This window comes from Canis lupus, chromosome 17 (genome assembly GCF_048164855.1).
Source record: "Canis lupus baileyi chromosome 17, mCanLup2.hap1, whole genome shotgun sequence".
Classification (NCBI taxonomy): domain Eukaryota; kingdom Metazoa; phylum Chordata; class Mammalia; order Carnivora; family Canidae; genus Canis; species Canis lupus.
The window spans coordinates 30,600,059-30,618,624 of record NC_132854.1 but is presented as its reverse complement, the minus strand read 5'-3'; the positions used below and the strand labels follow the sequence as shown (position 1 = coordinate 30,618,624).

Here is an 18,566-nt window from a genome sequence, read left to right as displayed (position 1 = left end):
ACTGAGAGTTCATCAACATCATTGGAATGCTGGTCTAGAGCCAGCTATGTTCTCTGACAATAAAGGTACATCTACCATAAAAATTGACAATCTTTCTAGCTACTTCAAATTCCTACCCCAAACTGTTTAGTTTAGATTAGATCATCTAACCCACTTCTTTGCTGCTTAAATGGGGACTCCATTAGGAAGCTACTCCTTTTACTTTCCTTCTACACAACACAGAAATGTTCTCTACAGGCCATTACTCCATAAATTATCTCCATTCTCTCTTTTTTGTTCATTATTCCTCACTTCTCTCCCTCAGTCTACCAGGTTAAGAGTACAGAATTTAGAGACAAATGACCTAGGTTCAAATGTAGGCTGTGTCATTTTTTTAGCTGTGATCTGTGAAAGCTACTTAACCTTCTCTTACTCAGTTGTCTCATTTGTAAAACAGGGTGAAAATAGTACCTTTCCCATTGTATTATAAAGCACTTTGAGTTATGCTTGGTATTTAATAAGTACTAAACAAATTTTATTATCATCATGCTAAAGTGTCTACCTTGGTTTGAGTTTCCCCAGAAGCAGACTTGATTCAAAGAATTATGTAAAAGTAGCTGTTTTGAGAGGGGAGTCAGGAAAAACACTGGTGAGGGGATCAAAAGTAAGACAGGGAAGGGAAGGCAGTCAGTAAGGAATGCATTAGTCAGTTATCCTGATGGGCAACTAGAGCATGATTCTACTGGAAAACTCTGATGAATGATGCAGAACGTGGCTCAGTTACCCCAACTGAAGGATGAGAAAAATGAGGTATTTATCCACCAATACCTCATCCATCATCACCAACTGAAAACCTTTCTAAAGGCATTAACTCTGGCATTTCTGGCATGCCCTGCCCATAAGCCAAGAACGTCTCTATGGCCAGTAAGAAAGCTCTCAGGTAGAAAGTCACAAGCATAAGTAGAGAGTATGGAGATAAATGCCAAAGTATAGATATGGCTTAGGACACGAATAACATCTACTACAGCATCTATTATCCAAAAGATAATTGTCTCCTTCCTCAAGCTATAATCTTCCTTCTTCCCCTTTAAACACTGATTTTTTTCTTTAAAGATTTATTTATTTGAGAGAGCGCACAAGCCGGGGGGGGGGGGACGGGGGGGCAGAAGGAGAGGGAGAAGCATATTCCCTCCTAAGCAGAAGTCCAAAGTGGGGCTTGATCCCAGCAACCTAAGATCATAACCTGAGCCAAAGGCAGACACTTGACTAAGCCACTCAGGTACCCCTAAACATTGATTTCTAAATACTCTTCTTTCTTCATTTCAATTTACTTTCCCACTGAAATGTGATTTCACCTTGCCTTCTGGAAAAACGGGATGGAGGTGAGTGGGTGTTAGGTCATTATGATCTCTTAATGCAAGCTTGAAGATGAGGTCTTCAGACTTCTATTTAGCTAACCTCCAGGAAAAGAGGCAGTGCGTAAGTAATGCTATGGTCACATGGAGCCTTTGAATATACTGAACATAATGTATTTGAGATAGGATTGATAGAGTTTGATAAAGACTTTTCAAATTACAGGTCTAGAGATCAAGGGAAAGGTTTTAACTATAATCCACACACTAGGAAGTAAAAACAATTAGGTAATAACTGAAATTACAGGACTGACTGAAATAACCAAGAAGGAAAATTTATAGAGAAGGGTACCATTCTCAAGAATGGACTCTTGAGGGCAGCCCCGGTGGCGCAGCGGTTTAGCGCCGCCTGCGGCCAGGGCGTGATCCTGGAGACCCTGGATCGAGTCCCACGTAGGGCTCCCTGCATGGAGCCTGCTTCTCCCTCTGCCTGTGTCTCTGCCTCTCTCTCTCTGTCTCTATGAATAAATAAATAAAATCTTAAAAAAAAAAAAAAAAGAATGGACTCTTGAGAAACTAGCTCCTCCTCACTTACCATATAGAAATAAGGCATTGTTATTTCTATACTTGAAATCTACTCACCTGTTCTATCATTCTTTCTTCATCTTTCTAACACCAAAACATTCTCTAATCCACTGTTTCATCTATTCCCACTGCCTTTTTTCAGGATTTATTACCATCCATCAGAACTACAATTGTTTTTTTAAAGGTAGTCTTGCTTTGGGGTTCTGTACCTTTCATTCTCCATAATGCTACCAGAGATATTTTTATAAATTCAAAGCTTAACACTACCACTACTGTTCTCAAATAAAGCAAGATTTGAACATAATAACCTGGTCCTAACATATGTGTCTAGTCTCTTCTATGCCCTTATTCTCATTCACTTAGTTCCCTCCACTTTAGTTACTGCGAATATTTCCATTTTGCACTTGGTTGTTTTTTATCCCTGAATTTATAATGAAGCTCTAGCAATTTTAAAAGTCTCCCTCGGGAATTACGGTCTGCAGTTCAAATTTAGTCTGACACCTATCTTTGTAAATACAGTTATACTGGAACACAGCCATGCTCATCTGCTTACATATTTACTGCCCATGGCTGCTTTCAAACTGTAACAAGAGTTGAACAGTTGCAATAGAGACTGTACTATCCCAAAGCCTAAATACTGTAGGGTATTTGACCCTATACAGAATTAAGTTTGCTGACCCTTCACCCATGAGACAGCTTCAAGCAATCTCATACATGTATAGCAGTATTATTCCCAGAAGGAAATTAGACTGAATTTGAAATAATATGAGGAAATAAAGGCCAAAATGTGCCAAATTAAACAAAAATTATCACATAGATCTCGGAAATTCAACGAATACCAAGCACAAGCTAAACAAAGACACACAAAAACTTTAGGTACAGCATAGTCAGATTATAAAAATCAAAGGTAAAAAAGAAAAATCTTTTTTTTTTTTTTTAAAAAAGAAAAATCTTAAGAGCAGTCAGAGAAAGAATTCTGATTCTAATATGGTGACATAAACCAAAATACAGCTGATCTTTCCCAATGTTTACAACTAAGAACTGTGGACAAAATACAAGAAGAAAAAAAGAAAAGAAAGAAAAAATTACTTGAGGACTCTGAAAAGCAAACAAAAGCATATTGTAGAGTAGAGTTAAACTTGGAAAAGTGACCCACAGGAAAGTGAGCTTTCCAGTTCAATTATTTTTTCCTCTCTCTAACAGCTTTGCCCAAAAGCCAGGAAACAATCACTGCATACAAAGCAACAACCCAGAAGTTAAACCTCCAAGGAAACCTTATCTTTCTGGCCAGTGGAATTGAGGAAAGGGGCTTCTGAGTGCTAGAGAATGTGAAGTAAATCCTGAAAAGGAGAAAGACGAAGAGAAATGTATTCCCTAATTCTGTCTACAAACCCACACTTGAAAATGGATCATTAAAATGTATCAAATTTGGGGCTCCTGGGTGGCTCAGTTAAGTTTCTGCCTTGGGCTCAGGTCATGATCCTGAGATCTGGAATGGATCTCTGGATCTGGCTCCCTGCTCAGTGGGGAGTCTGCTTCTCCTTCTCCCTCCATCTCTGCTTGACGCTCCCCTTGCTTGTGTGTGCTCTCTAATAAATAAAATATTTTTTTAAAGATTTTATTTATTTATTCATGAGACAGAGAGAGAGAAGCAGAGACATAGGCAGAAGAGAAGCAGGCTCCTCGCAAGGAGCCGAATGCGGGACTCGATCCCATGACAGTGATCACACCCTGAGCCGAAGGCAGATGCTTAACCACTGAGCCACCCAGGCATTCCATAAATAATTTTTTTTTTTTTAAAGTATCAAATCTGAAGAACCAAGAGAAAAAAACCTTGTCAAAAGGAAAAATTAACAGAGACCTGTGGGACAAACTTAAATGTTTTACTATAATTGCCACTGGAACTTGAAAGGAAGAAAGAAATCAGCGCAGAATATTTTAAGAAACGATGGCATCACAAATTTAGTGAAAGACAAATTTACAGATTCAAGAAGCTGGGTATTCCTCAACGAGGTTAAGCTCAAAGAAAATAATGACTAGACACATCAAATCAAGATTCTGAAAACCAAAACTGAAACCCAAAAAAATTCTTGAAAGCAGAGAAACATTACATACTACAAAGAGGGGAGTAAGATTCAAAATTACCAACTTCCTAATCAGAAATCATAATAGTGAAAAGGCAGTGGAACAACATCATTAAAATATTGAAAGAAAGCAAGGCCTACTCAGAATTTGACATCCACCTAAAATATCCTTTAGCAATGAAAGCAAAATGAAGACATCCTCATATGAAAAAAAAACAAAGACAAGTTTACCCCAGCAGAGACTGCTGTACAAGAAATGCTAAAGTAAGTACTGAAAGGAAATGTGGCATCTTTAGGAATAAAGGAAGAATAGAAATAATATATACACAGAGAAACACAAAATACCATTTTTTTTCCTTTCAGTTCTTTAAAATATCATCCCTACTAACAGCAAAAATTATAATATTGTATGTTAAGGTTTTCAAAGCATGCAGCCATAAACATATATAACTATAACATAAGGAGGGCGGGTAATGAAATAAAGGGGGAAAAAGGATCTATATGGTTGCAAGATTTCTCTATTTTAAGTCAAGCAGTATAACAGTAACTCTAAGTAGGTTGTGAAAGGTTAAGTATGTATATTGCAATCCCTAGGGCATTAAAATATAAAAAAATATTAAATATAAAAAACTTAATATATTTTATATTAATATAAAATATATTAAAATATATATAAATATATAAATATATATTTAAGATATTAAATGTAGGCCAAATATAAAATATTTGGCTTTAAATATAAAGCCAAAAGGCCAATAGCTATATTAAAACAGGATACTAAAGAATAATCTAAAAGAAACCAGAAAAAAGGAAGAGAGGAACAAAAAACAAAGAAGAAAACATAGACAATATAATGATGGATATAAAACCAACCATATCAATAATTATGTTAAATGCTAATAATCTAAACTCTCCAAGTAACAGGCAAAGATTGACAAAGCAGATAAAAACAAACAAACAAACAAAAAAGCAAAACCCTACACATGCTGCCCAAGGGAGAGAAACTTTAAATATAAAAATACAGAAAATTACAAAAGTAAATGGATGGGAAAAATCTTACCATCCAAACAGCACAAAAAGGCTGAAGAGGCCATTTTAATATCAGATAAAATAAGCACAAGACAAAGAATGTTACTATGGATAAGGAGAGATGTGTCATAATGAAATAAAAGAGTAATTTATCAAGAAGTTCTAATGATTATATATGTATATGTACCAAATAGTAGAGCTCTAAAGTATACGAAGCAAAAACTGAGAATATTAAAAGGACAAATCCAAATCCAAGTTAGAGTAGGATATTTTCAATACCAGTCTCTCAATAACTGATAGAATTAGACAAAAATGAGTACCAAAAAGATCCAAATAACACCATCAACCAACTTGAACCGACATAGAAGCCTACATGCAAAAGTGGCAGAACACACATCCTTTTCAAGTATACATGGTACAATCATCAAGGTCATATCCTGGGAAATAAAGCTTATCTCAATAAATTTTAAAAGACTGAAATCAAACAAAAGTATGCAATAAAATGTAATAATAATAATACATATTAAGAAAATACCAAATATCTGAAGGTTAAGTAAAATAATTCTAAATAATGTATGGATCAAAGACAAAATTACAAAAAAATTAGGAAATATTTTAAACTAAATGACAAGGACTATTCAGAATATCAAAACAGTTGTATACAACTAAATCAGTGCTTACATGAAAAATTAGTTTTAAATACTTCTGCTAGAAGTCTAAAATCAATGACCTAAGATTCCATCTTAAGAAACTAGAAGAGCAAATTCAAAGTAGAAGTTATACTGATGACGGAAAAAAAATCAGTAAGGGAGAAAATAGATCATTAATAGAGAAAATTAACAAAGCCAAGTTATTACTTTGAACTCATAAACAAAATTGACAAACTCCTGTTTAAAGAGAGAGGAGATTACTCCCTCTCTGATTAAAGACAGAGAAAACTCCAACATGAGGAATGAAAAGAATTACCACCACAGATTCCAGACATTAAAGAATAAAAGAATGCTGAGCAACTTTCTGCCAAAATGTTCAACAATTTAGATGAAATGGATAAACTTCTCCAAAAGTTGACATGAGAAATAAAAAAAATCTGATAATCTGATAATCCCTATATGTATTAAAGAAACGAAATTTGTCGGGGATCCCTGGGTAAATTTAGCGCCTGGCTTCGGCCCAGGGCATGATCCTGGAGTTCCGGGATCAAGTCCCACGTTGGGCTCCCTGCATGGAGCCTGCTTCTCCCTCTGCCTGTGTCTCTGCCTCTCTCTTCCTCACTCTGTGTATCTCATGAATAAATAAATAAAATCTTAAAAAAAAAAAAAAAGAAACTAAATTTGTCAAAAGCATTACCAAAAGATAATTCCAGGATCAGATGGTGTCCCTGATGAATTCTATCAAATATTTAAGAAGAAATGAAACCAATTTCATGGAAACTTTTTAAAAATACAGAAAAAAGATTATTGTCCAAATAATTTTATGAGATCAGAACACATGTAATACTAAAACCTGACAAATACATTAACAAATATCCTTCATATATGTACATCCAAAAATTCTTAACAAAATATTAGAAAATCAAATTCAATAATATATTACATATGAAGTTTCATTCCAGGAATGCAAGGTTGACTTAACCTTCAAAAATTAATTTTTCCTTTTTTCTTAATATATGATCATTTCGAAAAATGCAGAAAAGATCTCTGCCAAAATTCAATGCACACTAATGATAAACATTATCAGCAATGTAGGAATATTAAAAACTTCAAATTGGAAAGTCAATCAAAAGACCCACAACTAATATAATATTGAAAGACTAAAGACTGATTTGTAATGGTTTCCTCCTCAGATTAAGGAACTAGGAAAGATGCAACTTTCATCAATTCAGTATTGTTATGGAAGTTTTGCCACAGGAATAAAAGCTGGGGGCGCAAAACAGGGAAGGGGTACTTCTGATTTCTGAAAATCAGAAAGAATAATGATTCCCAGAGAATCTACAAAATGACTATTAAAATTAATCCATGGCATTCACTACAGTCCATCTATTACACTACTAGGATTCACTTGCTTCATATACATTCTGGAAAATCTCCTCCAGAATTCTGGTAGGTCCTTGTTTCTCCTACCAAAAAGTAGAACAAACTACAACCCCCACCACCGGTTTCAGATGGTTTCAAGTCCAAAACTTGGTTATAACCTGTTGTCTGCTAGTTATTCTAGATTCCCTTCCTCTCTGACTTAGCATTTCTGCTGGTCCAGGTAGCAGATCTTGTGAGGTAATCAGGTCTTCTTGTGCCCATTTAACATCACAACTGGAAAGGAAGTACCAAGAGATACCTGGTAGAGTATGTGTGTGCCAAACCCCCATGCTTCCTCATGTAACAACAGCCCTATCTCCTCCTAATCATCTGGTATGTTAGCCCTGTCAAAATGGTGACTCCTCTCCCTGGAAAAGGAGTGTCAGGTCCCAGAGGTAGCTGTGCCCTAAAGTTTAACAGGACTCCATAGTGTCTTCTGTTGGAAATGTTTCTCTTCTGAAAACCAGGATCTTTTAATCTCCAGTGCTTATCTACAGAGGTGAGAAGTATAAATTTGCCAGTGGTGCTAAGTGGAACCAGCCCTATTTCCATATATCCTTCCTACTGGGAACCCTGGAGGACAGAACCTCATCCTTTCAGGGTATAATGTCCAAACTGCAGGGAATCATCCTTAGTTGTGCCATCAAAAGACTGTTTTGCTGCTCTGTCAGGTCAGAAACTTCTGTGCAATGTAGTGCATGATGTGACAAATGGATCCCATGAGTCCTCCTTTGCTAAAAAAGGGAGCCCATACTCTGAAACAATGTTATGCGGGACTGTATACTGATAGATCAAAAGCTCTGTAAGCCCTCAAATAGTGGCAATGGTTGAGACTCTGCAAACTGTAAACAAACTCATACTTAAAAATCTGTGTCAAATCCCATCAAAATGAATCATGGTCCCTGTGAAAGATGATTAGTCTCCCTACTTAGACAAGACATTCAGCAATTCAGTTGCTAGATAAGTACTGGTAAGTAGAAGTCTGTTATTGGGTCCTTGCATAGCTATCACCAGTAATTTTTCCATAATGCTTGTAAGCCAAAAGAAATACCTAACAGTAGCGTTTACTAACTATTTAGATCTAAATAATTAATAAGAATTCTGTCCTGACAACTCAATCATTTGAAAAAATGTGTCGGGCTGCCCAGGTGGCTCAGCAGTTTAGCGCCGCCTACAGCCCAGGGCGTGATCCTGGAGTCCTGGGATTGAGTCCCACGTCGGGCTCTCTGCATGGAGCCTGCTTCTCCCTCTGCCTGTGTCTCTGCCTCTCTCTCTCTCTCTCTCTCTCTCTGTCTCTTGTGAATAAATACATAAAATCTTTAAAAAAAAAAGAAAAATAATGTGTAAATTGAAAAATATTTATGACCATAATTGCTTAATAATTGGACATGTACAATGCTAGACAGTGCACAACTTCTCAATATTGGAATCAGAGTGAACATGTCAACCTCCCTTCTCATTTCACAGTAATTTCTGTGAGTGCTTTATTTATATCACAGTAACTACCAAAAATTCAACCTCAAAAAGATATGACATCATCAAAAGGAATGTTAGCATGATCTAATATCAAAACTGCCTCTAGCTAGTTGTTTGTGACAGATGCTGAAGTGTTTCCTTTGAAATTCTCAAATATCCCATCATATTTCTCTGTGTCTGCTGCGGTGTTTCAGGGTATCTCAGGGCACACTTTGGGATTCAGCACATGTGTGGGTGAACCCATGCACACGCACTCCCATTCTTCCCTTAGGGGGCCTAGCACCTCCCAGTAGGTTTTGTTGTGACCTAACTCTAGTTATTGGTTTGATAATAGTCAGTAGGGGAGAGAAGAGATGGGGTAGTAAGGGCAGCATAGTCTTCATGCATCTACCCTCTAACTAGGATAAAAAGGCCACTCTTGTAGACCCAAAGAGCTTGGGGAATTTGGGGTTTCAAGATTTTCAAGTGTATCAACTCAGATGTCCCATTCAAAGAGCTGGAGTCTCATTCATTTCATTTCTAACCAAAGCAGACTGGCATAGAAGACTTGCTGAGAATTCAACCCACCTTGGAGTTCAGTTACTCTTAAAATTAAGTCTTGTGCCTAATCCGTGGCTTCTTCTTTCTTCCTACTGCAGATGAGTTTCTTTACAAAATGTTGAAGAAATCACCTAGCTTTCTCATTTTGCCCCCAATTACTTTCAGCCTTTGTCTTTTTCCAGTCTATCAACATCACTCAACCGCAAGCATCTGATTACACTAGTCTTATAAGTAATAACTTCCCTGAACCTCTCACAAGCTTAAAATATTTGTACCCATCAGTGTATTCCCTTCTATAGGAATTTAATTCCAATTCACCACTACTGAAAGTTTTAACAAATGCACAGCCACAGTGTATGCCACGGGTTATTAGTATCATGACTCCATCTACAAGTCAAAGTGGGGTTTTCACTGTGCCAGCCAGCCAGCAGATAATCCAGCTCCAAAATCCCATTTTAAAGTCTACTTCCTCAGGACCACTCCTGGCACCACAACCGTTTTAGGTAGGGCTCCCCAGGAAATTGACTCTGAAATGGAGATCTGCACACAGAAGTTTATCTGTGTAAACCCTGAACCAACAACTATGGGAAATGAAGGAAGTTAAGACGGAAGAGAGGAATGAGCTGAACTGTAATGGGAGTCACGGGAAGGACTCAGTCAATCCCATGTGGAGCTCTGGTGTTAAGAGTGTAACTTGTTCAAGGTTGTCCTGCACTAGGGTAAAAGGGCCAGACATATGTATTCCTAAAGAGAATAGGCATTGAATGTAGGTGGACTCTGAAGAAGAGGCATGACTTTGAGGGAAGCAGTCCTGGTGGCCTAGGGAATGCCTGGAAAGGGACTTAGCTGCAATCAGTTTTAGCTGCCAGTATTCCCAAAAGCTAGGGGAAGTTGTACCTAAACAGAGGGATCTGGGTAGTGAACCAAGCACCCATGACACCAATACTGGAGTATCACACTAATTTGGTTAATGAGGAGAGAGAATTAAGCATTTACCCTGCCTTCCTAGGAGGATCACAGTTCATCACCAGTTGATGAGAGAAAACTCCTCTTTGCAGAAGAGCACCAGCTAATAAATACAGAAAAAATAACAGAATTATAAAAATCATCATTTTGAAACCCTTAATGAAATAACTGATTCAGACAAGGATTATAAAAGGATTGATATCATTAGGTGAAAGATATTCACAGCATACCAAAGTTATGACCCATAATTACCTGCTTATTGCACATAAAAAAGGAAACATTTACAGGAGAGATCTAGTGGGTACCATCCTACCCAAGTAATTAGACTGAGCATTATTAAACAGTGACACAACCTGAAAACATCTGGATGGGATGCAGTATTTAGCACTATATACAAAATATTCTTGCTTAAAACTGTTTAACCCAAACCTAACGAAGCTTTAAATCCTCTCATTTATAGGAAATACAGGGATAGAAGACTTGAAGACTAACAGTATCTGGGGTCCTGCCCTCAAAGAACTAGATTTATAAGACATTCTACAAAAGGTAAAATATTAATGACAAAAAAACTGATCTATGGTGGTCAGGGGCTAGGGGCAGGAGGGAATTAGCTATAAAAACTTTTATGGGGGATGGACATGTTCTATACTTGACTGTGGTGATGGTTCTAAGACCCTTCAAATGAACATTTTAAAAGGGTGAATTTTATTGTATGTAAATTAAACCTTGAAAAACCTGACTCACCTCCAAAAAAAACCTTAATTTTTAAAAATTTCTTAAGAAGAGTATTCTGACTATTCTGTTGAATTTTAAAATAAATATCTTAAAAATACAGAAGTATTTTTATATTAATATTTTCATTTTTAAGCCTAAACACAAGATTTTCTCTTATCTTGAGCTAGGACTAATTTATTTCATTTCTACCTACCAATATAACAATAAAGTAGTTTTTGCCTTAAAATGTGTTTATATAGGATTCCATAGATAGAAGAGCTATATGAAGCAAATTATTACCTAATCACAAATATAGATATATAAATTCTAATTCAATCCCACATCACTTACTAAAATACTCCTACAATGTCTCTTTATAGCTCAAAACCATCAATGTCTACTGAATAAAATCTAATTTTTACCTTAGTGTTCAAGCTACCTTACCCTCTCTAAAGCCTCCCTTTCCAGAATGAACTCCCACTACTCTCCCTCATAACACCTACAAGATCCCTCTAACAGAATTCTTACCATTACCTGCACACAAACTGTGCTTTCTTGCCTTTTACTCATGCTTTCATGCCAACCCAGAATACCAATTCCTTTAACACTTTTCTAAGTACTTGCCTTGTATTTTTCACCATTACCCAAACAATAAACTCAAATATAGAAACTATGTTTTATAAATCTTTATAGGGCCAACGGTTAGCACCAAGGAATAATCCCTGAACCTTTGTTGGATTAACTGACTACTTAACCTCTTAAAACCAAAATCCCATGCATCTGAGATAAAGCAGCTGAAGTAACTAAGTGGGTTTAGCTTAGAGAAGAAAAGCAACTCCCCATTTTAACCATAATCTCCTCTATTGCTTCCATTTTGCTCTTCTACCACTTCAACCCACAGCCCCTGAGTCCTCTTTATCTCCCAGTCTATCAGTTCCCTCCTTGGCATCACTTTCCTTTTTACCAAATGATCAATGTCATCAAAAACTTTCACTTTCTTTTTTTTCTTTTGCCTCCGATCACACTTTAACCTTGAAATAACTCAACCAACAGTTTTTCTCATTTTTTTGTTGAGTAGGAAAACTTAAAATATTATGCTGACTGAAATTTTATATATATAATTTTAATAGTAATAGCAGCAGCAGCTGACATTTAGTACTTACCCTGCAAAGGCAACAATGTCCTTTTAATAACCCTATAAGGTTACAGGTAAAGAAACAGACAAAGAAATGCTAATTAATTTGCCCAACTTAGATAGAGAAAGGTAGAACTGGGATTTGAACTCAGGAGGTCTGCTTCTAAGGCAGATTTAGCCATTGTGCTATATAGTTCTTCTCAAATGCGATGCTATTTTGCCATTCTCACTTAGACTTGATCACACATTCCTTTACTAATTTCCAATCCTCCCTCTTTCCCCAAGTTAATGTCCTAATTTTGACTGGTTCATTCATTCAAAAATATACTTAGTGAGTCGATGAATAAATGAAATCATTATTTTCACATTCATTACAATCACTGAAACCAAAAATAAGAGTAAGACATGATCTTTGCCTCTTCTTTAATTCCTCAAACTCCATCTGCCCCTTCACTCTCAAAAGAAATCAATAATATTTAATAGCACTTAATGTGCCAAACACTTTACATATATGGATTCATTTAATCTACAAAGCAGTTCTCATTATCATTATCCCCAGTCTATGTATAAGCAAAATAAACAAATGGGACTACATCAAAATAAAAAGCTTCTGGACAGCAAAGGAAACTATCAATAAAATGAAAAGGCAAACTACAAAATGCGAGAAAATATTTGCAAACCACCTATCTGATAAGAGGTTAATATTCATAATATATAAGGAACTCATACAACAGCAGAAACAAATGATAATAATCATTCAGTTTATTAATTGAATTGTCCGTTTTTAACGGACAGAGGACCTGAAAAGACATTTTTCCAAAGACACACACAGATGGCCAACAGGCACATGAAAAGATATTCATTATCACTAATCATTAGGGAAATATGAATCAAAACCACAATGAGATGATTACCTCACAACTATTAAAATGGCTATAATCAAAAAGATAAAAAATAATAAGTATTGGCAAAGATGTAGAGAAAAGGGAACCCTATGCACTGTTGATAGAAATGTAATTTGGTACAGCCATTATGGAAAACTGTATGGAGGTTCCTCAAAAATTAAAAAATAGAGCTATCATACGATCCAGCAATTCTTCAGGGTATTTATCCAAAGGAAATGAAAACACTAACCCAAAAACTGTACTCCATGTTTGTTGCAGCATTATTCACAATAGCCAAGACATGGAAGTAAACTAAGTGTCCATCAATGGATGAATGATAAAGGAAATGTGGTACATATGTACATACATATATATATATACACACACATATACATACAAACATACACATGCCACATACACACACACACATCCCACACACACAGTAGAATATTATTCAGCCATAAAAAAGGAAATCTTGCCATTTACAACACTGTAAATGAATCTTGAGGGCATTACCCTCAGTAAGATAAGTCATACAAAAACAAATACCATACCATTTGGCGCCTGCCTTCGGCTCAGGGCATGATCCTGGAGATTTGGGATCAAGTCCCATATCGGGCTCCCTGCATGGAGCCTGCTTCTCCCTCTGCCTGTGTCTCTGCCTCTCTCTCTCTCTCTGTGTCTCTCAGAATAAATAAATAAAATCTTTTTAAAAAAATGTACAGCACGGTGACTATCATTTTTTTTTTAATTTTTATTTATTTATTTATTTATGATAGTCTCACAGAGAGAGAGAGGCAGAGACACAGGCAGAGGGAGAAGCAGGCTCCATGCACCGGGAGCCCGACATGGGATTCGATCCCGGGTCTCCAGGATCGCGCCCTGGGCCAAAGGCAGGCGCCAAACCGCTGCGCCACCCAGGGATCCCTCATTAATAATATATATCTGAAAGTTGCTGAGAGTAAATCTTGTGAGAGTTCTCATCACAAGAAAAGAAAAGGAACTGACAAATGTTTATGCTTATTATGGTGATCACTTCACAATATATACCAAAATGGAATTATTATGTGATACACCTAAAATTAACAATGTTATATGCCAATTATATTACAATAAAATTTTTTAAAATTTGAAACAAATATATTATATGCCCAAGGTCACACAGCTAAAAAGTGGTAGAGCCAGAATTTAAAACCAACCTAGCTTCAGAGTCCAAGCGCTTAACCACTTCACTAAAATGCTATCAAAGTCACTGACTCCGTTAGGCTTCTATCCCTCAACTACCCCACAGGACATGTAAAATATAATCCATAGTAATTAATTCATTCAACACTGACATAAATCATTTGCCTTATTTTTGTTACTTGAACACAACCTTGTTCCCATCTCAGAGCCTTTATAATTTCCTAAAACACTCTTCCTCTAGATCTGCCTTATCACCATTATGATTCAGATTCAACTTAAATCTTGAGACCTGTCCTAACCACCTTAATAAAGCTCCCCACTATAAATCATCTATCACATGAAATCAATTTCTTTTATAGTTACTTATCAATACCTGAAACTACCAGTTATTTATTTGTCCCCACTAGAGTAGAAGTTCCAAGAGAGTAGAGACCTCATCTATTTTGCTCACTGGTACATCTTCAGCACATAAAACAGAGCCTGATACACAACAGATACTCGGTATTTCACAAAATGGATGCCAAAATTTGTGCTATACGTTGAGGTTACGAGAATAATAGGATTCAGTTCTTATCCTCCATAAACTCTAGTCTTTATAAATACTTAACTCCTCCCTTTCTATAATAAAGGAAAATTAGCCTTTAATTTTTTTAAACTGCTAACTTCCCCGCTTGACATCTTAAACCTGTCCCTGAGTCAGGGACTTCTTTGACCTCTCTCCATTAATTAAACCCTTGCTCACTTCTTTAATTTCTCCTCCTCCACTTACTGATAATTTCCCACCCACTCTCCCATATTTGAATATCCTTCCCTCAACTCTGCAATTCCCTGTTACCCCCAACACCTCTCAAAGACTCCTCATATCTCTCTATGACCACTTCCTTAAAAGTTATCAGTGACCTGGAAAGTGCTTTCACTTTTTTTAAGGATTTAACACTGAAGACTTTCAATCTTTCTTAAGACCAGAGGTGCCACTGTCTCACAGCTGTCTTAATTTTTTCATCTTTTCAGCTTTCTTCACTGTCTCCTTTCTCTCACATCCTTTATTTTTTTTCTCTCACATCTTTAAATTTGAAGCTCACTAGGGCTTCATACTCTGTTCTTGCTCCATTCTATGTCTCTGAAATATTTCATCTTCTAGTGTCCCTATTCAAATAATTATACCATTCATTCACAACCTAAATCCTAGTTCCACTTGCCCAGTCATATTTAACAAAAATGTGATTGAATTCTTATGCAAATCCTCAATAAAGGATTAAGCAGCTCACTTAGATAAAATAATGTGAACTAAAATAAGCAATAATGTTCTGAATAAGCACTAGAAGGCAATATTACACAACTTAAGCCTGGTTTCCATGACTACTTTTTGAAATATTTCAACTAATTCTTCCATTAATTGTAATTGACAGTTTGTACAAAAATGGATCAATGATCAAAAATCACTAATAAATGTCATATATGCAATTAATCTCTATTAATTTTGTCTAAAACTGCTAATATGGTTCTAGATACACAAAATTGTATTATTACACAAGTATACTAGTAGAAAGTTAAAATAGGAATTTCAGTCACAAATTAGAAGTCTGGAACAACATACAAAATAAATTCTTTGAGAGAGGTTTGTAAAAATGTACCTAGAGTGACATAATTCAGACTCAAAGCTCAAAATTATACCTATCAGAGCAAACTGTCCATTGAGGTTTTGTGCTGTTTTCAAAAATATGATCAAGAAATACATTTGTGTCATTGTGGTTTTCAGTTTAGATAGCAAAAGGTAGTTACATACGTTTATATCCATAAGATAAACTGCTCAATCCTGTAAACAATTACAGACATGAGAAGACTGATTTACCCAGAAAAAATGTGAACAAAGCTCCATCTTCACAATTCTGCAATAGATAAGAGCCCTAGTACACAATGGTAAACTACAAATACCTGACTTAACAGCCTAGTCCCTTTCATAATGAAAGGACATCTTGTTATTGCCTAAGACACTGCACATTCAATAAATACAGTAAGCTCTGTAGCTTATTTGACAAAATACTACTATGCTTTCCCCATGTGTTGCAAGAAGCTGTGAGGAAAAAAAAAAAAAAAAGATGAAGCCAACTCCCAATTACCACTGTCAAAGCCAAGCTGGTGAAACAAGTCAGTCATCATCCTTCAGGGTATGTGGCATATGAGGACATGGAAAAGAAAACAATAGGACAGCCCTCAGCAAAAAGACACCCACATTTTAAGAAAAAGAAAATGAAAGTGACTTAAAATCTACATCAAGAAAGATGAACATGCAGGGAGCCTAGGAAGAGATGTAGGAGCTACTCAAATTTTCTAGTTGGTGGCAGCTAAACACTGTATAAGCAGTCATATTTCGAAGTTCTATAGCTTTCCCCCTTTCCCCACAAAACCCCTAGGCCCCCAATACCCTAAAGCCTATAAGTGAACAGAAGATAAAGGGAAATGGCTGATAGGACGTCAGAACACAAGTGCAGCTGCAATCACATCTCCAGAATACCAAAAGGTCCAGATATCAAAGTACAGCTCTAAAAATCTCCATCAGGCACCTTTCACATCCACATAAATCTCCATCTCCATCTCCTTTGCATAAATCTCTTTAAAACTCCATGCTTTATCCAACAGCATGATTATCTAAAACTATATATATATACATGTATATATATATATATATATGTATATATATATATGTGACACTACCCTTAACCTATACCATTGCTCCCCTTAGTGAAAGGCAGATTTTTTTTTTTTTAAGGGAGGTGGAAAGTGGAGGATGGAATATCTTGGCGGGGGGGGGGGGGGGGGAGGGGGAAGAGGGCGAGGGATAAGATACGTGCAAATACCATTGCGGCAGAGATACTGGAAACGCCACTTCCCTCACCGCTCTTGGAAATTCTCTCCGTGCAATGCCTTCTCGCCCTCTACCAATTCCCTCCTCCTTCCTCAACAATACACACACACACACACACACACACACACACACACACGTGTCATAACCGACCGGCACCATCACCTTTTCTAACATCACATGCTTACCTCCCTCCCACTCTCGCTGACCCCCTACAAAGACAGTCACACGCACTGGGCAGAAATTGTTGCCACCGCACCCTCCTGTCTCAGTTAAGTGCTTCCAGCACCCAAGCGCCAAGCGCTCGGTAAACAGGTACGCAGGCACACATGCAAGCTCTTCTACATGCATACACGCGCGTGCACGCACACACATGCGGCGTGTGGCTCGAGAAGGCCACCGGAGACGCACCTGGAGGCTGGGTGTCCGGCGCCGCTGCCCCCCTGGTCCCTGTCACTGAGCGCAGCGGTGTAAATCCTCCGGTAGCGGTCGGCCAGGGCCCGGCCTGACAGCAGCAGCTGGTAGTGACCCCGGGAGTCCGCGGCCGGCAGCCCCAGCCCCAGCCCCGCGGCAGCCACGGAACCCTCGGCAACCGGCATGAACAGCGCCCCCGGCGCCGGGGAGGAAGAGAAGGTGACGGCTGGGAAGAAGCCGTCCCCGCCGGGCCCCGAGGAGGCGGCGGCGGGGGAGGCAGTCGCCGAGCACATCATCATCCTCGCCGCCGCCGCCGCCTCGTCCCTGCGGGCCGGGCAAGCAGACACGCGCGCGCACACACAGCCCTTTGCCGACGACGACGGCTCCGGCGGCGGCCTCTCGCTCCCGCGGCAGGGGACTACAAAGACAGCGTCCTCCTCCTTCTCCTCCGTCTTCTCCTTCTCCCCCCTGCGCCGCCCTCGCCGCTACTGGGGCCGCTCATCTAACCCCGCCACCTCGGGAGTGTGAGGAGGAGGCGGTGCCGCCGCTGCCGCCGCTGCCGCCGCCGCCACCGCCGGGGCTACCCGCAATGGGAAGCTGCCGGCCGCACTGGGCATGCGCCACTCCTCGCACATGCTCAGTAACCCCAACCCGTCTCCCTCCCCTCCCCCCTCGCCACCACTCCCTCCGCCTCAGGCCTTTGGGTGTGGGGTGTTTGAGTTGTGCCGAGTCCGAAAGAAATCCGCTTCTCCGGGTTTTACTGGCAGCCTGAGGAAGAGTAAGGAAAGTGCTGAGAGGACTCAGCTACAGGCTCTTGGCTTCAGGTAATGGGGTTCCCCTCCAGGTGAGAGAACTTGGACCTTTGAGAGGGAATGTGTGTCGTCCCCCCCCCCCGCCCCCGGCCCCCCGCCAGAAAATGAGTGTTATGCATTTTTCAGCTACTTTTTCTCAAAATGTGTGCTGCCAGCGTGAAGATGCACTGGGAACAGCGCTGGTTACTTTAGAATCAAAGGCAGAGAAGGCCAGCCAAATTAGTATCTCTCTGGTGATTTTATTTTGGATTTTTTATCATTAGGATTAAAATGGTTTTTACCTCGAAAAACAGGTAGTAAGCTAGTGCATTCTGAAAGTAGAATTCACAGATAAGACAGTAGAATTCACAGATCATTCGCATTCCTAAATTCTTATTCTCAACATTGACATCAGAGCTAAACCTTAACGCAGTAGTACTTTCCTTACATATTACCTTGACCCCTTAGAGTGCACTCTTACCTCTTGACAGCGGCCA

General features: G+C 38.4%; 1 protein-coding gene across 14 annotated transcripts in view; it reads right to left on the bottom strand.

The window, feature by feature from the left end:
* The window catches only part of MYCBP2 (MYC binding protein 2), a 259,127-nt gene extending 241,238 nt beyond the window's left edge, over positions 1-17,889 (bottom strand). For all 14 annotated transcript variants that reach the window (XM_072782680.1, XM_072782681.1, XM_072782690.1 and 11 more), the window contains exon 1: positions 17,276-17,889. In XM_072782680.1, the coding sequence (XP_072638781.1) occupies positions 17,276-17,577 (302 nt within the window). In that variant the 5' untranslated portion in view covers positions 17,578-17,889. The remainder of the gene's footprint in view (positions 1-17,275) is intronic.
* Positions 17,890-18,566: the final 677 nt, after the last annotated feature.